General features: G+C 33.2%; 1 protein-coding gene across 2 annotated transcripts in view; it reads left to right on the forward strand.

Annotated features, from left to right (window-relative positions):
- LOC149790473 (uncharacterized) overlaps positions 1 to 27680 on the forward strand; it is an 83200-nt gene that overhangs the window by 41932 nt on the left and 13588 nt on the right. For both annotated transcript variants that reach the window (XM_089972526.1, XM_089972527.1), the window contains exons 10-20: positions 1696 to 1818; positions 2679 to 2774; positions 5077 to 5187; positions 6102 to 6170; positions 7035 to 7124; positions 9977 to 10057; positions 11722 to 11835; positions 14793 to 14897; positions 19355 to 19462; positions 22079 to 22147; positions 25316 to 25357. In XM_089972526.1, coding sequence (XP_089828652.1) covers positions 1696 to 1818; positions 2679 to 2774; positions 5077 to 5187; positions 6102 to 6170; positions 7035 to 7124; positions 9977 to 10057; positions 11722 to 11835; positions 14793 to 14897; positions 19355 to 19462; positions 22079 to 22147; positions 25316 to 25357 — 1008 coding nt within the window. The remainder of the gene's footprint in view (positions 1 to 1695; positions 1819 to 2678; positions 2775 to 5076; positions 5188 to 6101; positions 6171 to 7034; positions 7125 to 9976; positions 10058 to 11721; positions 11836 to 14792; positions 14898 to 19354; positions 19463 to 22078; positions 22148 to 25315; positions 25358 to 27680) is intronic.

Below are 27680 nucleotides of genomic sequence, written 5' to 3' on the forward strand. Positions count from 1 at the left end.
TAGGATACCTTAAAGAGGTCCTTGTACTTAACTAACAAACTATCTATAACAAATACCTTGTATAATTAACACATTATCTAGAACAACAATTACACATGCAAGGGACAGGGATATGGTTTTGCTTAATAAGGAACATATGATGGTACGACGACTAAGTTACGTGACTCATGTGTGGTAGTATGGGTAGTACCAAATCTCCTCAAAAGCAAGGTCAGCAACAAGAACATTACAAAAGCAGAAACACAGGGAACAAACTAGTAAACAATATGAGGTATAAATACACAAAACATGCACATGCCTAAGATGCAAATATCTGTTTCAATCCTTTTCTATCTATCCTCCTTTGCATGCACATACACTAAAATTATAGGTTCCAAAAGACCGGGAAGCATGGTACTAACATGAAGAGCTCACAAGTGTCATGGCGGAACTTCCCAGGCCATAACGGAATCATTAATTAAGTAACAACTGAATGAATTTGATCTCTAATAGCCATACCAGACAACAACAAAAACAAAGGATAATTTACAAACCAAATAGCACACACATAATAATAATAATAATAATGAGGACTTTGTATAGCGCCTAATCTTTAGAAGCTCTAAGTGCTTTACAACATTAGACAACACCTATAAGACAAAAAACATAATAATATTATTACAAAAACAAACACCATGAAATTAGAAAAACATTAAAAAATTAAAAAACATGCTGAGAATGTTTCAGGTAGGAAACATTATTAGGTCTTTATGTTTGTTCTTGCAGTCGAAATAAGTGAGTTTTGAGAGCCCTCTTGAATGTGATCACTGTGTCTTTGTGTCTAAGTTCAGTGGGCAATTCATTCCATGCTGCTGGGCCCTGGTATGCAAAAGAATTCTGTCCATATGACTTTGTTTTCATAGTGGGAATAATGAGTATACAATTGTCAGAAGAGGAGCGTAAGTATCTTGCTGGTAAACACCGGACAACACGGGTCCCTAGCAAGGATAACTCTTTGTAATAAAACTCCAAGACCAGCCAGAGTCATGGAAATTCTAAACACTAGAGTAGGGTTGTGTATAAACCCAAGATCAAAATTAATTAAATCAAAATTCTAATAACCGTAATACAAACAACACCTACATGTGGGTGAAAACAAAAACACATAAAATCCTTTAACTTCTGGCACTCCCTTCTATGATGCAAGTCTGAGAGGGACCACACCAATAAAAAGATAGCATGGAAATAGATCTCAACATGTGCAACTGTGTGTTTTGTATAAATACTTCAGTAAAGAGATGTATTCTGCCTATTCAAAATTAACTTTTAAAACCTTCTGGACTTTGGACCATCATTTATTTCAAATAATTGGCAAAACTACTTCACTTTAAATATTGCCTGTTTCAGGTAGACAGTGATATGAAATGCTTCTAGCAGGATAATCAGTTCATTGTCAGCAACGTATTATGAACATGATTATTTGTTTTTCATGTGTGCTGCAAAGCATAGGTTGTATATGATAGAGGAAGGTGAGGAGGAGGAAAAGGAGGATAAATATAACAGCAACAACAAGAGCAGTTAGAATAAGACTTACAGCAAAACGTGAATAGTAATAATGATAAATAATTCAACAAAAAAATTTGCTCCACTAATGATTGTAAACTAATTATCGAATTGAAACATTTATCAGATGATTTATTGTTATTTTTTGTTTAGGTCTCACAGAGAAAACACATCCTTCAGTATGCCATTAGGTTTAAGGACAAAAGGTTTGTTGAAATGCTGTGTAAGGCTGGAGCAGATGTCAGCATGCAAGTCATGGTCAGCACTTACTTCTGGGTATGTGTAATGAAATGAACAAGTGATGATTATTATTTATTTTTATGAAATGACATGTATCAAAGCAGAAACTAGAGTTGCATACAGTATGATTGCTCTTCTGTCTTGCTTGGAGGCTTTTATTGCATAGTTCTGACATTGTAATTTTAAGTTTTAATTGCTTTACAGAGGTTATGATCTCAAGGGTTTCGTTGTATTGCATGTTCTTGCTTATATGTTGATTCCAACTGCAAACCGCACAGTTCCAAATCTGCCATTACATAATGGGTAGGTAGACATGGCTCTGTGTAATTTGTTGGGACCAGTCAGCATACTAGGCTTTGATATGCCATAGTACTTTAAGGCTGCAGAACAGGGTCTATGTTGTTGGACTCCACTGTTAAGCAAGTACATATTGTGTTAAATATATTCTTATAATTTTTCAATTTCTCTTTAGGATGGTCTTAACAGAAATGTTTAATATTCTTAATAGACAAAACTTGAATGGTTGAAATGCATATTCATCTGCAATACAATTTTGAAATAATCTGCATCTAGAAAAGATAGCAAAATCTAAAGTTCTGTACAGTTTAAATTATTTAAAATGTATATAATATATATTGTCTCTTTATTATCAGTTACACTCGTTCCAGGAAGCCATAGTGGCTTAGTGGTTCTTATCCCTGGCTCACAAAGAAAAGGTGATGGGTTTTATTGACATCCAGATCACCCCATGCTAACTGCTGTGGTTTGTCTCCAGGCAAGGTGCTTCAGTGCCATTGCTGTAGCACTGTACAGCTTTTCATTAATTAATATGTCATTAAGCAAAATAAACATATATACTCTTTCCTTCTGTAGACTTTAACTGTTCTTTCTTGCAGGGCCCACTTTATTTTGAGGCTTTCCACCATGATGTTCCCCTTGACATATTATGGATTGTTTTGAAGTCTGGTGCTAACTTCACTCTGAAGGATGAGGTTAGGTATTTTTACAACATGTGGATTTCTATAGTCTAGTGCTAAGTTCACCCTGATTGACAAGGTTAGATATATTTTTGACATGTGAATTTCTATAGTCTAGTGTTAAACTTCACTCTGAAGGATGAGGTTGGATCTATTTACAACATGTGGGTTTCTGTAGTCTTGTGCTAAGTACATCCTAAGTGGCAAGGTTAGATATATTTACAATATGTGAATTTCTAAAGAATATTCAAAAATGCTTCTGTATACAATACCATCATGTCTAAACTTTATTTATGTTTAACATCATTTGCACAACAATGTATAAGTACCCTTCATTTATTAAGTATAATGCCTCCCTAATTTGAATTTGACATAAAATAAAGCTTATCAAGGTTGTTACCATATATGCTTGCTTGTAAGTCAGCTCCATTTGCAAACTACATGGAGCCAGATCTGCTGTTGCATAATGCATAGTTTGTTATAGTGTCTGTCATTGTGATCATATCCACACATTTACTCTTCTTAATTAAATGTTAGTGTTCTAAAATTTAATATTAATATAGCTTAACCAAAGTCTGTTCAATCCTGATTTGTGAATGCTCTGCATCTTATCTGTCATTTAACAGTTTTCTAGATGTTGTTATTGTTGTTGTTGTTGTAGGGTTTATGGCCATTTTTCAGCACAAGATAAGCTATATATGGTGGCCAGTATCAGTGGTGGAGGAAGAACCTGGGAAAACAACAGAAAGAACCACTGACCCACGAGAAGCTACTGGCAAGCTTTCTCACATACCCATTTTGGCCAAGCCTGAGTCTTTAACCTATGCAGACAGAGGTGAGATGGTAGTGATCCATAATGGTGAGCGCAATAGACCACTCAGCCACTTGGGGCCCTGATTTTTCTAGATGAAAATAATTTATTGCTTTGGAATTTTACAGCAGTTCCTAGGTACTAAACTGGGTCAAGAAAAGAGGACATCGGGTTTAATCATAAATAACACAGTAGTACAATTTTTATTCAACAAATGCAGCTTTCATTGTAACATTACAACAACGTGTGATAATTACTTTTTTTTATCCAAGATCACAAAAGTCATGTGATATATTCTTAGCTAAGTTTAAAAACACAAAAGCACTAACAAAGATGCTTACACACAGACACGCATCTCATCAATGTACACATTTAGTCATTCAAGGAAATGGATATTTTTAACATCTTCCTTGTAATCTGATTCCAATACATTGTAGCTGATTCCATTTTATTGTAGCTGATTCCAGTACAATCTGATTCCAGTATATTATAGCTAATTCCTTTACAGTGTAGCTAATTCCAGTATATTGTAGCTAATTCCATTACAGTGTAGCTAATTCCAGCATATTGTAGCTGATTCCAATACATTGTAGCTGTTTCCATTATATTGTAGCTAATTCCATTACATTGCAGCTGATTCCATTATATTGTAGCTGATTCCAATACAAGATGATTCCAGTATATTGTAGCTGATTCCATTACAGTGTAGCTAATTCCAGTATATTGTAGCTGATTCCATTACAGTGTAGCTAATTCCAATACATTGTAGCTGTTTCCATTATATTGTAGCTGATTCCAATGCAAGCTGATTCCATTACATTGTAGCTAATTCCATTACAGTGTAGCTAATTCCAGTATATTGTAGCTGATTCCAATACATTGCAGCTGATTCCTTTATACTGTAGCTGATTCCGTTACAGGTCTTGTTATAGTGCATGTGCTTCGTTAGTGTTCTCTCATTACAGTAGAAAAGACAAAAATTACTGGTCAAGATTATATTGAATGATCTAGAACACCTTGCTTTAAATATAACAGTCAGATTGTTGATCATGCGATAAGTGATTTGATTATAAAAAAACTTTGTGTCACTGGACAAGCATCAGGGATATATGCATTAATATTAATGTTCAGGTAGACAGATTTCTGAAATGTATGAAAGTAAAAAGGAAACATATTTTTTGTCTTATATGTGAAGGACTGGCAAGTCATAGGTTTCACTTTTCGAATGTGGCCAGTTTCACGCTTCAGTAATTATATAAGTGTTTTACATTTAGCTCGGTTTCTGTGATAGTGTTACATATACATTCCCAGTGTGTACTATCACAAGACAAAAGTAGGTCACAATGATCTAATTTTCTTTCCCTAACTACTTTGCAAGGAGTTTTGATTATGCCCAGGAGAACATGTTAGGTATTGCTTTCTGGAGATTTTTTCTTCTTCACATGCTGGTCAGTTTATAATATCATCAAAAAATAGTCATGATTAATTTTCTTGAATTATTTGCAGAGAGGCAGAACAGCATTCATGTTTGCATTGGACAAAGGAAATGGGCGCATTCCTATTGAAATTTTTGAGTACATCCTTGAACATGGAGGTGATATTACAGACAGAGATTGTGTAAGACATCAAGACATATTAACTGCATAGATTGTAATACAGCTGAGCCATGTGATACAGAACCTCGTGGTTTTTGAAAAGTATATTTTGCCAAATGAAAAACAATACAGTATCAACAATAATATTGTATCTGATGTAGGTAATGAATTTAAAATTTGGTTATAATCTTCAGTCCAACTATACCAAATGTTACTGATAATCCCATATTAAAAATTTTTGCTTCATTTGCTAATCACAGCAATTGACTGCTAGCTTGATACAATTTAACTGATTTACCTTTCACGGTTGTGAAATTTTGCAACAATAACAATGTAATAATATATAAGTTTTTTAAAAAGTAATATTAAATCTTAAAATAAAAGTTTGAATATGCTGCAGTGAATAATATGGTACTAGTCATTCACAGAATAATTAGCAAACAAAGATGTATTCAGGAGGATTTTCTGCACAGTTTGCGTGTCCTAGCAAAATTTCTGAGCAAGTTTTTAGTTTCTTTACTGGTCATAAATGTATGAGTTTTAGAATTCTGTGTAGCTTGTCTTATATTATTACCACATCATAAAAAGCTAATTATATAGTATAACTTTTAGATGCAAGATGCATTTTGAATTAGCTTCACAATTTTTTACATTAAGGTAAGGCAACTGCTTGCAGAAAGTGGATCATAGGTTGATAATTTTGAATTATTACATTTTCATAAGGACTTATCCATTTACACAATAATGGTACCACAGGAAGGCAGTTTAAAAAAAATATATGCCAGGGTACTTTAATTTCACAGAGTTCTAATTAAAATGATAATAAAAAGCTAAATTGCATCTACAGCCACTCGGGATGCCGACCCATAGTGCGAGTATGATGAAAATAACATAATCAACAGGAGAGTTTGCATAGGCATTCACTTTCTGTTTCAGACGGGACTGACAACAAGAGATATAGCAAGATTTGCAAGGCGGCAGGATGTTGTAGACATGATTGACAAGGTAACTTTCAATGTTCCAGAATATTATAATGTCTCTTCTTTTGTTTTCTTCTTTCTGTATTAGACTATTTAAATAATAAGTGCTTGTATGTAAGTACAATTATAAATTATTCCTACAGCGACATTCACCACAACAGAATATTTACATTGCGATGAAACACCAGTTGTAATGAACATTCATGTTATGACATTTTACTGTTACAAAAGAATATTCAAGTTCTGACACTGACATTGGTTTCTGTAACTGTTATGCAGGTTACTATATAAGTAAATATTACAGTGTCACTGTTCGTGTTACAATGAACATATTAAGCATTTCCACTACACATCCAACATTTGGATTTAGTTACAAGATTTTTTGCCAAAAAGCTGCTTTTATATACACAGTATATGAATTTTGTATGCCATTGAAGGATATAAGACTAACTCATGCAGGCTGCCAATTAATGAAGATAAAATATATGCAATACTATTTCTGGGTGCATATTATTTTTTTCCATGTAGTGTTAAACGTTCACAGCAATAATTGGAAATGCATTTCTGATTTTTCTTGGCATTAATATTGCAAAACAGCATGATTTATTCAGTTTTTTTTTCTTGTCAAATTCACCCATAGTTTGAGGGATGGTGTAACAGTTATGAACATGCAGTCTGCCAAAATTCAGACTTTTCGATAAGAATTGTATGCATGGTTGGATCAAAGATGTGGTCAATACAAATTATACGTAACCCAATTGTCACATAATAATAAGCATTTGAAAGACTGTATTTATTAAATATTGATATATAAACTTAAAGCTTTCATTTGTATTACATTTCTATTACATTTTGATTACATTTCTACTACATTTCTACTACATTTCAGCATTACATAAAGTTGATCAGAACATCTCAACTTTCAACACTTAAGTCAATGGTGATTAATGCTTATGACAGCTTTGAAGTTTTCTTCAATGTAAGTAAAATGTATGACCCTATATATCATTTCCTTTATAGTCATGAAATTAAAACCTCAGTCTCAAGTAACTGTTGAAATATTGTCAGTTTTATGTGGTGAAGTCTTAATGTTGGAGTTAGAAAAGTAATTATTTTCTGCTTGGAAGGGATACATTGATATGACAGAGGAAAGTTTTTCTAATGATTTCAAAGATGCTAAAGGTTTTCTAGTCAATGAAATATATGTGTTGCAAAACCATCCCTAATTTCTGCACACAATCATGGTTCCTCAAGCAGACTGTCTCAATGACCAGTCATGACACTGTCTTCAGAACAAGATCCATGCTTTGAGAATCTGATAGAGAGAGAGAGAGAGACAGACAGACAGACACTAGTTTGAAGAAAACCACAAAATTGCATCATATTGACACTGAATCTAACTTCGTTCAAGGAACTGTTTTGTTCCCAGGATTTCAGTCTGGGAGATAAGGGAGGTAATCCTAAAGGCACATGCTTTGAAACCCTTGTCCAGGCTCTTGATTTACAAACATTCTAAACATTTCTCCTGAATTTGAGATGTCTTGCTGATGATACTTCAGAAAATATATCAGTGTTTTTGACAGAGGCTGAACTATTTGAAGGATGCAAAAATCACAGTTTTAACTTTAAAAGTGAACAAATATAAACTTTTTTTCTCAAAACAGGATTGGAAAAAGTCATCAAAGTTGAGAAAGTCATAAAATTTGAGGAAATCATCAGAATTTCTTCATATATAAGGATACACTGCCAGGAAAATTCAAGTTTTTATGACTACTGTAACAGTTGTATTAATTTTTTTCGTGGGGCTGAATTTTCTTGGCTTTGTTCAAAAAGGGTATTTTCATGTGTGCTTAAATGTGTGGTTTTGCCTGTCAATGTTTTGATATCAGTAGGTATTTAATTTCATGGTTTAAACTCTGAAAATATCCAAAATAAAGAATACAAAACAATACAACTATGCTTAGGCAAACAGCAGTCACTTGAATTTTTAAATGCAATACTACCACATGTTTGGGCAAAAATCAAAGAAGTTCAATACGTACACTGTGTATTCATCTGGGTGAATAACATTAATGGAAGCCAACACAGCAAACAACACTAAAACAATACTACTGCGTCTGTGAGCACAAATAAAACACCTATTAACATCAATCACTTATGCCATGTGGGTTCGTCTAAATGTTAAACATGTTAACTTAATTGAAAAATACCGGAATCAATGCTTTGTTTGTGCTTGGCTCATATATGGACCACTTCATCCATTAGACTCGGCAATAATCGAAGAATACAAAGAAGAATTAGAATCATACCTCCAAAACTGGTATGCTAAATAGGTCATGGAGGACTTCAAAGAAAAGGAAAATGTTATGGTGACGATCAGTGAAATGTGTTAGTGATACTTGTAACCTCATTACTCAAGCTAAATCATGTTGAATGGATAATTTGACAGTGAGTTAAAGATTGGACCTTATTATCAGTGGTTTGAGACTTGTTTAATTTTGGGATTATTTGCCTGACATACATTTGTGTGTACCATGAGATTTGATTGACACAATGTTGATATAGTGGCATTGATTAATGATCAGTGAAATGTGAGATTTAATACTCTTCTCTTCTTAGTGTATATGCATTGTGTTTGATTAATGAAATATTTCTTCAAGCAATAGTTCTAGTATTTTTCAGGCTAGTTCTTTTTATTTGAACACCAATCTTATTTTGAAATACTAGTACCATTTTCATTGGGTATCAAATATTTTGGGATTTCTTGATCTTTTCAAATCACAGATTGAAAGACCCAAGAAAAAAGATCTTTCTCTGGAAAGACTAGGACCTCTTCCTCGTTCTATGAATGTAGGTTCCATTGGAAAAGTCATATTTTGCAAAACCTTGAAAATTTATATCCACAAAAATTGTATGAATTAGCTTTATTTATATCGAACTAAATTCAATTGTTATGAAGTGACTGAGTTTTCTGGATTGTAATTGTATCTGGGTTCATTTCCCAGCCAAGTCATGCCACAGACTTACAAAAATGGTGCTAACAGCTCCTTCACTTGGTGCTCAGCATTAAGATGGTAGTGTTAGGACTGGTCTGCCTGGTGTCAGGATAATGTGACAGGATGGGATATCATGCTACATGTCTGTGGCATGATGCCCCAGTGCTAGACATCACTATAAACATGTTCTGACACTCTACTTATAATAGTATAGAAGTGCTGATGACCCTTGACCAGCCAAAATGTGGCTAGGTATTCTGGCACAAGGTCAAGAGGCGCATGAAAGGAAATTTAGAGCTACAAAACTTGGATTCTTTTTTGATGAAATTCACTGATTTGATGGCAAGAAGGAAGAAATTTGAAATTAAAAGGATTACATCATCATGGTTTTTTATTTATTAAAATGTAAATTTTTCACTAGTCGCTCACAGTGTTATCATAAGTCCTTCAGACATTTTTTACTTTTTGAGTTATGAGGTATAAAAATATACTTTGATAAATGGCCATACTTAATCATTTGGTTCTAAATTATGTAATAAATGCATTCATCCTCCAATGAACTAGATTCTGTATACAATGAATTTATTAATTTAATTGGTATCAGAGGTGGTGACTATTTACAAAATTACCACTGGTTGTTACTGAAATTTATGGGTGTGCCAGAATCATCATTTTTCTAAAGCCAGAACACCCTTCATTGGGTCTTAAATTTACGGCTTGAAGTAACAATGTGATTTCAAAAAGAATTAGTACAGGATGAAAAGATAAACTTTAATTCAAACTTTTCTGCTAATTTGATGTTATACAAGCATTTTTGTCTTCTTTCTTTTCACAGTACAGGGACACATTTATTTATGCCTCAGGAAATGAAACTGATGATGTTTTGAAACTGACACAGTGGTTGCCATCATTTCAGGTATAATTTTATTGTTATCTTACCTTGCTATAAATTAGCTTATGGTATGTCTCCACATGTCTTTACAGTTGTGTATACGCTTATCAATAATTGCTATTTTAAAAACCAGGACCAATTCTAATCAATTTTGGCAGAAAGTATCCAGGTTTTAAGTACTTTCAAATTTTTACAACTTATGCTGATCTGTCTATACTATGAATAGTAACACCTGTTAATGGCTACACAGAAACTGTTGCGCTTCAATCTGGTACATCTGAGAGAAAGCATTGGGGCATTAAAGGATTGCAAATGTGTAAAAGTGATACAATGAACCATCAAATGTAGCCACCATTACCGAAAAACAGAAGCCCCCCCCCCAAAAAAAAACATTGCACAGAGATTGATCAAATTTAAGATAAAACATTCTGTGCGAAGACCTTTCAGAATTAAACAAATTATGCCAGACATCATTCAGATTTAGTTACTGTTGATAAAATCAAAACAAATTTTGTTGTCTCTCAGCAAATCACTCCAATATGAGTATGAATTCATCAAAAAACCTACCAAAAGGACTTTGATCTTACTTACACAAATTATTTTGTCAAAAACATTCAAATTAATATTTGCACAACCATGCCAATCTGCCATTGGCTGCATGCTCGTAAGAATTTTGACCAATCTTTACAAAAAGAATGTTTATGTGGAGGCTGTAATTTGAGACAGATAATGCAATTCACCATCTAATGAAACTGCTGTTGCTAAAAATAGACATTTAAGTATTTGAATGACCTGTCCTAAAAAGCTGCTCAACAAAATATGGCCAATATCCAGAACAAAGGGCTTCAGATTTGTACAAAATAATGCCAGTCCACCATAAAATATGGATCCCATTTCTTAAAGTATAAAAAACCTTTACAGAACTTCTTCACAGAAGCTTTTCAAAAGCAGTCGCACACATTTGACAGAAAGTATTCTGGTATTGTGGGTTTTCTTATTTATTATGATGATACATATTTGTCATCAAATGTGGCTGCCATTACTAAAAATAGAAAGCCCGTTAAACTATTTGTTCAAAATAATTCAGTAGCATTTGATTTTTCATATTATGTTCTTTGATGTAAGGAAATAATGCAGACTGTTACTAAAAGTTGAAAGAAAAATAAAGCTGATTAAAATCTGCTTCATTCAGACTGACTAAAGCTGTTGCCATCATTTTCAGGTATCATATTATTTTTAGTTTTCAGATTCACTAATATTGAATCCTATGTGTGATACATTGTTATATATTGAATATTTATGTAAATTGAAATATCAGAATTTGTAATGCATGAGATATAGACTATTTATTATGTTTAATGAAAATATGGCTATTTGCATGTGCCTCCTTTAGTCGCAAAAAGTTGTCTCTCTTGTTAAGGTCATCAGGTGATATGAATGTAAGTTAAGGTAAATTTTGATTGCTTGTATTGATACTTGCCACTGTTGCAACATATTTAGATTTCACTTGAATAAATTATCCATAAATGTTTTAGTATTGGATCATTTTTTAATTGAGATTTCATTGGGTATTATAAAATTATGCATGAAGCATATCTGAGAGATCTCCTTGTAAAGGACACATATCTATAAAGGTCACTTGTACTGTCCATTACAGACAGATTAATTCACTGTTCCTATACTTTCAGCCCCAGGTAAAGCAGCTTCATTCATCTATCACCAATTACCAACCAGTGGAAAGAATCAAGCAGCTCTTAGAGGATAGTGATGGACCACAACATCTTATCAATGCAAAAGATAAGGTAGATTGTTAGTTATTGCCTAACAGTAAAGAAGAGGTGGGTTGTGCATGATATCTCTCTATTTCAGATGCTACATCAAAGTTTAGCCTTCAGGCCGTTAGTGTTGAAACAGTATATAAGAATAATAATAATAATAATAATAATAATAATAATAATTATGAGGACTTTGTATAGCGCCTAATCTTTAGATGCTCTAAGCGCTTTACAACATTAGACAACACCTATAAGATAAAAAACATATATAATAATACGATTACAAACACAAACACCATGAAATTAGAAAGCATAATAAAACATGCTGAGAATATTTAAGATAGGAAACATTATTAGGTCTTTAAGTTTGTTCTTGCAGTCGAAATAAGTGAGTTTTGAGAGCACTCTTGAATGTGATCACTGTGTCTTTATGTCTAAGTTCAGTGGGCAATTCATTCCACATTGCTGGGCCCTGGTATGCAAAAGAACGCTGTCCATATGACTTTGTTTTCATAAGGGAATAATGAATATACGATTGTCAGAAGAGGAGCGTAAGTATCTTGCTGGTGTGTACACATGGGTGAGGTCAGATAGGTTTGTTGGACTAGAGTCTGTCAGTGAAACGTAGCACAGAGAACAAATTTTGTGTTTGATTCTGGATCGAATGGATAGCCAGTATAGGATTCAGAGCAGCGGGGAGGTGTGCTATGATCGTGGGACTCTTTTTGAAGTTTTGGAGTAGATATTGAGATGAACCAGACATAACTGAGTTACAATAGTCCAGTCTTGAAAGTACTAATGAACACACAAGTGTTTTAGTGGCATCAACTGAAAGATATTTGCAAATGGATCTGATGCATCTCAGCTCAAGATATGTAGCCTTGCATATGTTCATGACATGTTGGTGCAATGTGAGAGTACTGTCCAGAGTAATACCTAGGTTTTGTACTGACTGTGTGAATTTAATGTTGGTATTGCTGATATTTATTGTTTGAGGTAAAGGATGTGAATGAGAAAGTCTTTGTGTTGTAATCAGAATGGCCTCAGTTTATGTAGTCAAATGCAAAGTCAGGAAAAATTCCTGTGTGTCACATATCTTTTATTTAAAATAATTGTATAGAGTCACATGCATCTTGATGCAGTAGTTAATCTGATGGATCTATAACTTCATCGCAGTAAGAAATTACAGTGTATTATGTCACCAGTGTTTTTGAATTATAATAACACATCAACACACTTAAGGTTATATTCCTAGGCAAGTAAAATATCATGCAGAGAGAAAGACCATGCCAGCTCATTTGGTCTGGTCTTGGCAGGAATTTAACCTGCACTCATCTGGTCTCAAGTCTAGTGTTCATAACATAGTATGATTTCAGCTATGTAGATTTATTAGGAGTCATGAAGGGTCAAGGCATAATTAGATACAGATCAATAGAATGATGTTAACTATTTAGATTACTTTAGGGGTCATGAAGGGTCCGAGCATTACTAGGAATGTATCGATAGAATGATGGTAACTATGTAGATTACATTAGGGGTCACAGAGGATCAAGGTATAATTAGGTATGGATCAAAGTATGATATTAACTATGTAGATTACTTTAGGGGTCATGTAGGGTCAATGCATTATTAGGAATGGATCAATAGTATGATGTTAACTATATTAATTATATTAGGGGTCACAAAGGATCAAGGCATAATTAGGAATGGATCTGCAGAATGATGTCAGCTGTGTAGATTACATTAGGGAGCATAAAGGATCAAGGCATAATTAGGTATGGATCAAAGTATGATATGGACTATATACATTGCTTTAATAGGGGTCATGAAGGGTCAAGGCATTATTAGGAATGGATCAATATAATGATGTTATCTATGTAGATTACATCAGGGGTCATGAAGGATCAAGGCATAATTAGGTATGGATCAGTAGTTTGATATTAACTGTGTAGATTGATTTAATAGGGAGCATGAAGGATCAAGGCATAATTAGGTATGGATCAATAGAATGATGTTAACTATGTAGATCACATTAGGGGTCACAAAGGATCAATGCATAATTAGGTATGAATCAGTAGTATAATATTAATTATGTAGATTGATTTAATAGGGGTCATGAAGGATCAAGGCATAATTAGGTATGGATCAAAGTATGACATAGACTATATACATTGCTTTAATAGGGGGCGTGAAATGTCAAGGCATTATTAGGAATGGATCAATAGAATGATGTAGATTACATTAGGGGTCACAAAGGATTATGGCATAATTAGGTATGGATCAAAGTATGATATAGACTATATACATTGCTTTAATAAGGGGCATGAAGGATCAAGGCATAATTAGATATGAATCACTATGTAGACTGATTGGGAGGCATGACAGATCAAGGCATAATTAGGTATGTATCAGTAGTATAATATTTAATTATGTTGACTGATTGGGAGGCATAATGGAGCAAGGCATAATTAGGCATAGATCATTAAGATGATGTCAACTATGTAGATTACATTAGGGGTCATGAAGGATCAAGGCATAATTAGGTTTGGATCAATGCTATGATATTAACTGTGTAAATTGATTTGATAAGAGTCATGACAGATCAAGGCATAATTGATGTGAATCACTATGTAAATTGATTGGGAGGCCAGAAGGGTCAAAGCATAATTAGGTATGGATCAATAGTGTAATGTTAGATATGTAAATTGATTAGGGTGCATGAAGTATCATGGCATAATTAGGTGTGGATCAAAAGAATTAGAGACGACAGTCATGTATTTAAGGATTTGACATTATTGGTAGTTATGCCATTGTAAGTTGAGTTTCACTATGGATGCTTTAATGGAGCTATAAGAAACATATTTCAGAATTTGTTTTACCTATTAGTAAGTATCAATATCAGAGTCTTGTATTTGAAAACGATAGTTAAAAATGAGCATGTATTGATGAAATAATGAAATTATCCTTGGCATGCTTGTCAACAGGGGCTGAGATCACCACTAATACTGGCTGTGCTGTACGGTAGAGAGGACATAGTTACATTTCTGCTCAGTTCTGGTCATGATGTGGACATAAATGCTCAGGATTGTGTAAGTCAAAATTAGAATATTAATTAGAGGAATATTTGACATTTACAGTTTTTCTTCTAATAGGTGCACAGAGGGCATTTTAAGTTTCTGAAAAGAAGCGTCAATGAGAAAACCACATTATGCGGTCTTGTAATAAATGCCTCTTTAGAAATTTAAAATGCTGTCTGGGCACTTATTAGAAGAAATATTGTAAAGATCAAGCAATTCCTATTTCACCACAGAGTTAGCAGAAAATATATCATATTTGAACTATTGGTACTCAAAACATTTTATATTTGTCCACAAATTTATAATTTTTTAATTGCTTGTGACAAGCTGACTTTATTAAATGTAAAATGTATAGAAAATGCAGTTATCACAAGAGGTTTTATTTTCGGTACAATTGTTGGGATGATTTTTCAGATTATTTCCTGCAGTCAGCAAATCATCATCATTTTTGATGCATGCTCTTTTACTGTGATGGTAGTAATTTTATATACCTGTGAAACTGTTTTGTCCATTCTGGTTATGTGACAAGATGACAGCTGGTTGAAAGAGACTTAAAGTTTTGATAGTTGTTGAATATAATTTTATTTTGTCAAAGCAGTGTCTATGTACATGACATAGTATGTATGTACATGTCTTAGTATGTATGTACATGTCATAGCACTATGCATGTACATGTCATAGCAGTATGTATGTACATGGCATAGTTGTATGTATATCTATGTACATGTCACAGTATATATGTACATGTCCTAGTAGTATGTATGTAAATGTCTTAGCAGTATGTATGTACATATCTTATTATATGTAAGTACATTTCATAGCTATTTGTATGTACATGTCATAGCAGTATGTATGCATGTCTTAGCAATGTCTATGTACATGTCATATTAGTGTCTATGTACATGTCATAGTATGTACTATGTACATTTCTTAGCAGCATGTATGTGCCTGTTATGGTATATATGTACATGTCATAGCTATTTGTTTGCACATGTCTTAGCATTATGTATGTTAATGTCATAGTAGTATGTATGTACATGTCATAGCAGTATGTATGTATATGTCTTAGTAAAATATTGGTACATATCATAGCAGTGTCTATGTATATGTCATAGTATGTACGTAGATTTCTTAGCAATTTGTAAGTACATATCATAACTATTTGTATGTACATGTCTTAGCAGTATGTATGTACATGTCTTAGCTATATGTATGTACATGTCTTAGCGATGTATTTGTACATGTCTTAGCAGTATATATGTACATGTCATAGCAGTCTATTTAATTGTCATAACAGTATATATGTACATGTCTTAGCAGTGTCTTTGTACTTGTGATAGCAGTATGAATGTACATGTTACAGTAGAATATATGTACATGTCTTAGCAGTGTCTACATACATGTCTTAGCAGTGTCTACATACCTGTCTTAGCAGTGTCTTTGTACATGTCTTAGCAGTATGTATGTACATGTCTTAGCGGTATGTATGTATGTGTCTTAGCAGTATGTATGTACGTGTCTTAGCAGTGTCTATGTACTTGTCATAGCAGTATGTATGTACATGTCTTAGCAGTATGTATGTATGTGTCTTAGCAGTGTCTATGTACTTGTCATAGCAGTATATATGTACATGTCTTAGCAGTATGTATGTACATGTCACAGCAGTATGTATGTACATGTCTTAGCAGTGTCTATGTACATGTCTTATGCAGTGTCTTTGTACATGTCTTTTCCATATCAATGTAAATGTTTTAGCAGTATCTATGTACATGTCTTTGCCTTATCTCGGAGTACGCTGATAAAATTGTAACTTGATAATTATCTTGTCACAGTGTAAAGATGTAGATTCTGGAGTAGGTTGCACAACTCTAGGAGCCTTATAAACTGGTTCCACAATCATCTTCATAATGTAGATCATGTTTATTAAATAGTTTAATAGTATTCTTCTGTGTTTTTTTATTGAACATTACAACAGTCAAATAGTAGTACAATGTATCAGTGATAGACTGTATGTGATTTAGTGAAGTCAAAACTATATTAATCATAATGGTGTTTAACCTTGACCATTGACTTCAGTGCTTGAATTGAATTGGCCATATCTATAAAACTACTATGTGGATTATGATATAATTTTGGCATACATTTGCAGTCATTTATTATATTCATTCAAATTACATGAGTTCATGCTCTGTTATATCGAATAAATTATTAAATCTCTTAAGAAAAATTATCACTCATTTCTTGATTGAGATCCATTTTGCTTGATTAAACCTACATAAATAGGTATTCTGTTTTATGTCTATCTTCTAAAGATAAAGAGGAATTTTGCAATAAAGATACAAACATTTTAAAAATTATTTCACCTTATCTTAACACACGCTATGTGTTATCTTAATCTCCTCATGATTTTATTCTCTGTCTACACACGCATATGACTTGGTATCTCATTATCTTGAACAGCAACCCACATACTGTATGTACCTGCATACAAGTCAAATTCACCTGTAAACAGCATAATGTTTGTTTTTATTTATTATGACACATTGTGTTATGGCAGGTATAGATAGTTCAGAGAGATAATCGTACATCTTCCATGTATATCTTATTTACACATGGTTGGTATAGTTTTCCTGTAGCATGAGCAGGTTCATATATTACCACATTTTAACATATCACTTTATGTGATTCTGATTGGTTTAAATAAGACCATGAAATTATTGTGATGTAGCCTCTTTACTGATTGGCTTTGACTGTGGGAAAACATGCCATATTTCGATTTGACTCACAAAAGGGAATTGTGGGAAAATTGTCACTTCTGTTTCAATATGGCTAATTTAATCCAAAAGGGGTTTGTTATGTCATGTATAACATATCATAACATGAAAAATGCCTAAAACCACCAAGCAGAGCTGTTACAAGTAAAACTACAGTCTTACTCAGTTGATAGCGGGGTTGGGAGTGTAGAGCTAGTATATCTGTAGCATGGAATCCACCATGTATGCAAGCATGATTCAGATGTGAACTTCTTGTTGTTGTTGTTGTTGTGGGGTTTAACGCCATTTTTCAGCACACGATAGGCTATACATGGCGGCCAGTATTAATGTGGAGGAAGAACCTGGGAAAACCCTAGAAAGAACCACCGACCCACAAGAAGCTACTGGCAAGCTTTCTCACATACCCACATTGGCTGAATCTGAGACTCGAACCTGCGCAGACAGAGGTGAGATGGCAGTGATTTGTAACGGAGAGCACTTTAGACCACTCGGCCACTCCGGGCCCCTTAAATGTAAACTTACAGAAGTAAATAAACTCACCATTGTTCACAGAAGAATGTAGACATAAGTCAGTCTCCCCAACTGACAGAATTTTATCCAACCACAGCATATTTATGCGGTAAATATGCAATGCAAGTCTGACTCAAAAAGAGATTTGTGTAAGTCTAATGTTCCAAATTAAATACTGCAAATATCCGGCCACAAATACCTTATAGTAAATATGTTTATTTCTGCATCCAGCAATCATCTTTTCACAAAAATATGGCAACAATATAATGTTTAGTTGTTATATGGAATTTGAAGGTAAACACTGGCACTGTGTTGTGTAGGCCAACTCAAACCAGTACTGTGCACCATATCAAACAATGTGACATCACATGCATCGGAGATTTTGTGTTCAATACTGATTTGGTTTTTTGTAATATGTTCTGTTTGTTTGGATGGACGCTTGTTCTTTGATTTATAGTTAGCAAAAATGTATAATCTACTTTTACTATTTCAACTTTTCTTGGGACTATTTTTTATGCACAACAAATGAAATTTACAGTGTCTCTCAGAATGAATGAAATTATTCATTCTTCTTTCTAGCTAAATAATTTCTACTGAAATAAAAGCTATGTAATAAAAAGAATCTCAAATGGGTAATGATTTAATATTAAATTTATAAAACTCATTAAATAATGTCCAGCTTAATCTTGCCAAAGCTCGCAGAACTCGACATTATTCAACTTGTTTCAGTAATTCAATATAGTATCATTACCTATTTGAGATCCTCTATTTACAGTTGAGAAAGAACATGTCTACATCTGCCAAGTATATCTCATTGTTAGATGTCTATTTACAGTCAAGAAGAACATGTCTACATCTGACAAGAATATCTCATTGTTACATGTCTTTTTACAGTCAAGAAGAACATGTCTACATCTGCCAAGTATCTCTCATTGTTACATGTCTATTTACAGTCAAGAAGAGCCATGATTGTGTAAATCTGCCAAGTATCTCTCATTGTTACATGTCTATTTACAGTCAAGAAGAGCCATGATTGTGTAAATCTGCCAAGTATATCTCATTGTTACATGTCTATTTACAGTCAAGAAGAGCCATGATTGTGTAAATCTGCCTATTTACAGTCAAGAAGAGCCATGATTGTGTAAATCTGCCAAGTATATCTCATTGTTACATGTCTATTTACAGGCAAGAAGAACATGTCTACACTATGCATATACGCTCACAGATAACTCAGGGGAGATAATTCTACAGTACCTGTTGGAAGCTGGAGCAGACAGTACCATAAAAGATGTGGTTTGTGTTACATAGAAAATTGATTCATTTATAAAAATGTAATATTAAGTAAAGCAAAACTAGTATGTATTGTAATTTCACTATATTTTGGTTCCAATTTTTTCAAATATTTATGGATGCTACAAACTGTGAATATGAAGATGCTGTAAATGATGATCCTTCTGGGGAAATTGTAGGGTCACTTTAATATCCTATAATCTTTGATCCTTCTTTGGAAACAATTGGATCATTTAAGGATCCTGTGACTGTTTTTTCTTCTTGGGAAACAGTAGGATCATTTCAAGATCCTGTGACTGGTGATCCTTCTTTGGAAACAGTAGGATCACTTCAAAATCCTGTGATATTTTATCCTTTTTTGGAAACAGTAGGATCACTTCAAGATCCTGTGACTGGTGATCCTTCTTTGGAAACAGTAGGGTTAGTTCAAGATCCTGTGACTGGCAATCCTTCTTTGGAAACAGTATGATCACTATAAGATCCTGTGACTGGCGATCCTTCTTTGGAAACAGTAGGATCACTTCAAGATCCTGTGACTGGTGATCCTTTTTTGGAAACAGTAGGATCACTTCAAAATCCTGTGACTGGCGATCCTTCTTTGGACATAGTAGGATCACTTCAAGATCGTGTGAATGATGATCCTTCTATGAAAATGGTGGGATCACTTCAGGATGCTGTGAATGGTGATCCCTCTGTGGAAACGGTAGGATCAGTTCCCAAATCCTAACATGCAAGTGGCAATGAAAATATTTGTGTTACTTGATGTGCCCTCTACGTCTTATCCTCATAAGACACTTTTAATTTTACAGAATCAGTTTCAGTTTTAATATTGACTATTTGTATGCAAACTGTTCAGTCTGAGTTTTGGAGTTCTGAAGCAAGTTATCTTAATAGCTATGACTTGTCAAGGTGAGTGTTGAGCTTAAGTTTATGGTAAAATCATGAAAGCTGGTGAAGGCTATAGCCTAACAATGTTCAAGGCAAATTTAGTGTTGTGCTGAGTATCTCAGGTATTGTCTGTACTAGCTGTTATGAACCTTGGTCAAGGTATGTATCTTTGTGAGTAACATATGAGTAACTCAAATGTAGGTTAATGTAACTTTTGGCTGATTTTTGCACATAAGTTAGTTTACCAGACATTATTCATTGCTTGACTTAACATTTAATTGAGTTAGACAAATTCTGGCCATTAAGTATATTTGTTCAGCACTAGTTATGGCAGGGTTTTACATTTAGTAAAGGAATGCATCTTGATTGGAAATACATCAGTGTTTCAAGGACATGTCATTGTGACTTGCATTTTATGTTTCATTGACCTAACAGAATTGTTTGTATTGATGTTAATTTCTTAGACACTGATTAAGGTAGAGCCTCAAAATGTATTGAAGTGTAGCATATCTAGTATAACTGTGCATATGTTATCAAAAGGAGGTTATTATTACCTTAATTTCATACTTTTACATAAAAGTTAATGTTAGAACCACTGTTCGTGATAGGTGTTTAAGATGCTTATTAAAAGTAGACCTTAACTGTAAATGACAAAAAGGTCAATCTTTGAAAAACCTAAAAAAATGGTATACTGTGAAAATAAATGAAATCAACAGTTCTTTCTGTAAATCTTACCAGCATTCAGTTATATCAACCTTCAACCTTACCAATATTCAGTTTTATCAATATTCAATCTTACCAACATTCAGTTTTATCAATATTCAATCTTACCAACATTCAGTTTTAACAGTATTCAATCTTACCAACATTCAGTTTTATCAATATTTAATCTTACTGACACTCAATTTTATCAATATTTAATCTTACTGACACTCAGTTTTATCAATATTCAATCTTACTGACATTCAGTTATATCAATATTCAATTTTTGATACCAACATTCAATTTTATCAATATTCAATCTTACCAACATTCAATTATATAAATATTCTTTCTTAACAACATTTAGTGAATTCCAGTCATTGTTTCTCGACTTGCAGTCAAACTTGTGTATAAGGTATACTCAAGGAACTATGCATATTTTTATATATGGACAGATGTCCTTTATTTGGGCATTCATTGTGGAAAATCAATGAAGAAAATAGGTTCTTTAATGTTCTTTAAAACCAGGTGCCCTTAACAAGGATATGTCTGTTATGAGTGATTTCAGTACAGTACAACTTGACTTTACAAGTCACCTTTAAGATGGAATCAGTGTGACTCTATAAGAGAGGTGGCTATTTAAGGGAGGTAAATACAATCACAAAATGATGAGAATGGAAAACTAGTAATGGGTAAATATCAGACTCTGAAGTGTTTGTGCAAGGGAGGTAACTGTAACATTGGTTGTGCAGTAAGCATTCATATATTAAAGTCCATGTTTGTGCCTGTGTGAAAATCAGCCATGATTTTGCCAACAAAACTTGAGTCTGAATTTAAACCTAAGTGTAGAATTAAGAGATCTGATTGGTTAAAGTCTAGACCTAAACTTTCAGACATTTTGGTGAAAGTGGGTCCTGAAGGCTTTAAATATACTTGTTAGACAGATGGTTGCTGAAAACTGACCATATATTCTCATGTAGGAACGTCGTTCAAGAATGTAAATAAAAAACAGATGTTTTATATTTTTAGAGGGAACAAAAGCCAGAGGAATACAGCAAGCTTCCTAATAGAGAAGAATGGATTGAACAGGAGCGTAAGGTATGACCATGAATTATACAACTTCATTTCTTGTCATTTGAATTTTCTTTTGTTTTAATTATATATACCAGTCTAAAAAAAATAAAGATCTGTTTATAATAAATACCATATATAGTGACTCAGTTATAAGCCCAACATAAAGCAACATGGACCATGATCTACCATGGCATAATGTGCCAGGAGATCAGTGTCTCTGTTGTTTGTTCTACTGATTACTCCTAACAAGCTGCATAGACTCAGATCTGCTGATGTATCATGCGATGGCAGATCAGGGTCTGTGCAGTTTGCATTTTGGACATGGCTTATGAGTGAGTATTGATGGTAAGTGTGACAGCCGCCAATAAAAGTTAATGTTCAGCTGATGTTTAAGTAACCTGTCAAATAAGGCATGTTAAAGAGAGTAATCATGTGAAACTTGTATGTTCTGGTTGATGCTTTTATGAGCTATAATTTTATCAGAGAATCAAAAAGACATCAGAACATGACCAACATCACTGTTTTGATATCTCCATTATGTTGAAGATTTTTAATTTAAACAGATTGAGCTGTGTTCCTAATTAAATATATTGCAGTTGCTCAGGTTTTGATTGTTATTTGTTGAAAAATGGAAATTAATCTTTAAAGTCTGTATCCCTATATAAACTCTTTTATCTCTCTCTCGGATGCGGGAGGTCATGGGTTCGATCCCTGGCCAAGTCATACGAAAGACTTATAAAAGTGGTACAGACAGCTACCTTGCTTAGCATTCCAGCATTAAGAGGTTAGTGTTAGGACTGGTCAGCCTGGTGTCAGGATAATGTGACTGGGTGGGACATCATGCTACATGTCTGCAGCATGATGCCTCAGTGCTAGACATCAATATAAACTGCCACACTGTAGACATTGTAGCGATATATCTGAAATTTTGTTAAAGCTACGTTAAAAATCCAAATATCACACACACATGTCTCCATTTTCATGAATAAGATGTATGTAAATCCAGATCTACCATCACATAATGCACTGGTAGATCAGGTTTCATGATGTTTGTTCTCCTGATTACTCGTAACAAACTGTTAAGACCCAAATCTGCCAGCTTATTATGCAGTGGCAGATCTGGGGCTATGTAGTTTGCAGTTGGAGTCGGTTTGTAAGTTAGTACATAATTTATGGTACATGTCTTGCTGTAAAATTCATATGGCATGAAAGGCTAAGTGACCAGTTATTAATTACAAAGAAGATTTTTTATATATTGTTGGTAATTTTTCATCTGTTCTTTCAAGATGCTGTTATGCATTGTACAGTACAATGTGATCTGAAGACCTCAGAAAGGAAATAAAAAGATTGGATTACAATAGATTTGGTAATTTTTCATAAACACTGTAAGTAAAGGAAACTTATGTTTTTGTACAGCACAACTTTTCTTTTTTAAAAAAGTGAAATTCAATTTTTTTAAGGATACATGGAAGATAACTCAGCATTGTCATTGATCATTTTGAGATCGGCATTCATGCCATTTAGATAGGAGGAATTTAATAACGTTAAAGTGCCCTAGTAGCATCCTTTCTTTCTATGGTGAATAATGGGACACATCAACACTTACAAGTTACTGCACAATATTCTTGTTTGATTGTTGGTGAATAATGACACAGCAGCTTATCAGTTGTTACACAGTGTCTTTTGTTTGTTTGCTCATTCAGTGAGTGAATATTACACATCAGCACATTACAAGCTAAATTGTGCTTAAGCAACTGGAGTAAAGTGCCTTTCGTAAAGACACACATTGGTGACCAATCCGGCTATGTCTGTGCAGGAATTGGAACCCATACCTTCTGTTGACAAGTGCAATACAATGCATTAAGAGCAGCTATGGTTCATGGTATAAGTGTGAAATTTATACTTGAATATTCACTATAGCTAATACAATGCATTAAGAGCAGCTATGGTTCATGGTCTAAGTGTGAAATTTATACTTGAATATTCACTATAGCTAATACTGTGCATTAAGAGCAGCTATGGTTCATGGTGTAAGTGTGAAATTTATACTTGAATATTCACTATAGCTAATACTGTGCATTAAGAGCAGCCATGGTTCATAGTATAAGTGTGAAATTTATACTTGAATATTCACTATAGCTAATACAGTGCATTAAGAGCAGCTGTGGTTCATGGTATAAGTGTGAAATTTATACTTGAATATTCACTATAGCTAATACAGTGCATTAAGAGCATCTGTGGTTCATGGTATAAGTGTGAAATTTATACTTGAATATTCACTATAGCTAATACAGTGCATTAAGAGCATCTGTGGTTCATGGTATAAGTGTGAAATTTATACTTGAATATTCACTATAGCTAATACAGTGTATTAAGAGCATCTGTGGTTCATGGTATAAGTGTGAAATTTATACTTGAATATTCACTATAGCTAATACAGTGCATTAAGAGCAGCTGTGGTTCATGGTATAAGTGTGAAATTTATACTTGAATATTCACTATAGGTAATACAGTGCATTAAGAGCATCTGTGGTTCATGGTATAAGTGTGAAATTTATACTTGAATATTCACTATAGCTAATACAGTGCATTAAGAGCAGCTGTGGTTCATGGTATAAGTGTGAAATTTATACTTGAATATTCACTATAGCTAATACAGTGTATTAAGAGCAGCTGTGGTTCATGGTATAAGTGTGAAATTTATACTTGAATATTCACTATAGCTAATACAGTGCATTAAGAACAGCTGTGGTTCATGGTATAAGTGTGAAATTTATACTTGAATATTCACTATAGCTAATACAATGCATTAAGAACAGCTGTGGTTCATGGTATAAGTGTGAAATTTATACTTGAATATTCACTATAGCTAATACAGTGCATTAAGAGCAGCTGTGGTTCATGGTATAAGTGTGAAATTTATACTTGAATATTCACTATAGCTAAACTTTAGATCAATTTAAAAAACAAACCCTGATTAATAATTTCTTCATTGTGTGCATATATGTGTGTGTGTGTATTTGTGAAAAATAATTTGAGAATTTTATATAATTATTGAGAATGTTATAGCACAAGTAATTACTGAACTTTCGCAATAGTAAAGTTATTAAACACTTGTTTAAGAGTGTATATTACTTGATGTATGAATTAAATGCATTTGCCATATTTGTATGTTATGTTTCTGTGTTTCAGGCGGTGTATGGGATGGACATAGAACTTACCTGTGTTGACAAGGTATTTCAGGCCTCTAAAAAACATTAAGAAAAGATTTAATTTTGCAGTGGGGTCATGACTGATTTTTACATACAGCAAAATTTTCTTTCATTTTTGTGAGTACCATGACTTTACAAAAGTTGATATTTCAAAGCTGGAATTAGTAATGGCCTACAAATGGCATTAGTACTGACCCCTAATTAGAATTAATAATGACCCCCAGAAGTTAGTAATAACCCCAAATGAACCCCAACTTGAGTGAGTAATTACCTCAAATAGAGTTAGTAATAATTCCCAATTAGAATTAGTAATGACTTCAGCTGGAATTAATAATGACCCCCAACTAGAATTAGTAAGGACTCCAAATGAACCCCAAACCTGAATTAGTAATGACCCCAAAATAGAGTTAGTAATGACCCTGAGTTAGAGTTAATAATGACCAACTTGAATTAGTAATGACCCCAAAATAGAGTTAGTAATGACCCTGAGTTAGAGTTAATAATGACCAACTTGAATTAGTAATGACTCCCATATATAATTAGTAAAGTCCTCCAACTAGAATCAGTAATGACCAAATTGAATTAGCAATGACCCCCAAATAGAGTTAGTAATGACCTCCAAATAGAGTTAGTAATGACCAACTTGAATTAGTAATGACTCCTAAATAAAGTTGGTAATAACCTCCAAATAGAGTTACTAATGACCAACTTGAATTAGTAATGACTCCTAAATAAAGTTAGTAATGACCTCCAAAAGGAGTTAGTAATGACCAACTTGAATTAGTAATGACTCCTAAATAGAGTTAGTAATGACCCACAAATAGAGTTAGTAATGACCAAGTTGAATTAGTATTGACCCACAAATAGAGTTAGTTATGACCCACAAATAGAGTTAGTAATGACCAACTTGAATTAGTAATGACTCCTAAATAGAGTTAGTAATGACCCACAAATAGAGTTAGTAATGACCAAGTTGAATTAGTAATGACTCCTAAATAGAGTTAGTAAGGGCTTCCAACTAAAATCAGTAATGACCAACTGGGATTATTAATTACCTCCAGTTGGAGCTAGTAATGACCTCCAACTGGAACTAGTAATGACCTCCAACATGAACTAGCAATGACCCCCAGCTGGAACTAGCAATGACCTTAAGCTGGAATTACTATTAATGCCTTGGAAAACTACTGAATATATTTAATTTCACTTTGAAATTGATGGCAAAAATGTTGTAAATGAACGATGTGTTCTTCAATTTCCACCCTTTTCCTAGAATCTCTATCTGTCTTTTGATATATAGTTGTGTCTCCTTCTATCAGTTTTTGTGTGTGTTTTTTATCTTGATATCTATCTGTGCTATAATGGAATATATATATATATATATATATATATATATATATATATATATATATATATATATATATATATACTGTGAAATTGTTCCCATTTGAAGTTTATCACCATTTTATAACCATGTATACATCTTTGCAGACCATATCAAATTTAGTTACAAAACAAACAGTTTTCAATTTGATCTTTAACAATTTTGAAATATACTTCCTTTAAAAACTTTTTTCTGTCTCTCTGTTGTTCCTTGTGTCATTAAGTCTGTCCAATACGGCTCTTTGTCCATCTGGTTGTACTTGTTATCATGTGCATGCTTTTATGTTTCACTTCCTGTACATTATGTGTATTTATACAAGTTTTTATCTTATTCTTCAGCTGTTACAGTCTTTTGAGTATAAAGTCATTACAGTGAATACAAGAAAACCATACATTTTAAAGTCCCTCATTCAGTCATATAAGATAAAGTTACATTAAGTGTGTATATATATATATATATATATATATATATATTCTTTATAATTACATTAAAGTATATAAATAAATGCTTGCATATAAGCCATAATTACATTAAGGTATATAAATAAATGCTTGCATATAGGCCATAATTACATTAAGGTATATAAATAAATGCTTGCATATAGGCCATAATTACATTAAGGTATATAAATAAATGCATGCATATAGGCCATAGTTACATTAAGGTATATAAATAAATGCTTGCATATAAGCCATAGTTACATTAAGGTATATAAATAAATGCTTGCATATTGGCAATAATTACATTAAGGTATATAATTAAATGCATGCATATAGGCCATAGTTACATTAAGGTATATAAATAAATGCTTGCATATAAGCCATAGTTACATTAAGGTATATAAATAAATGCTTGCATATTGGCAATAATTACATTAAGGTATATAATTAAATGCATGCATATAGGCCATAGTTACATTAAGGTATATAAATACATGCTTGCATAAAGACCATAATTACATTAA

Source organism: Sinohyriopsis cumingii, chromosome 10, assembly GCF_028554795.1.
Source record: "Sinohyriopsis cumingii isolate HCF-2022 chromosome 10, ASM2855479v2, whole genome shotgun sequence".
In the NCBI taxonomy this organism is placed as follows: domain Eukaryota; kingdom Metazoa; phylum Mollusca; class Bivalvia; order Unionida; family Unionidae; genus Sinohyriopsis; species Sinohyriopsis cumingii.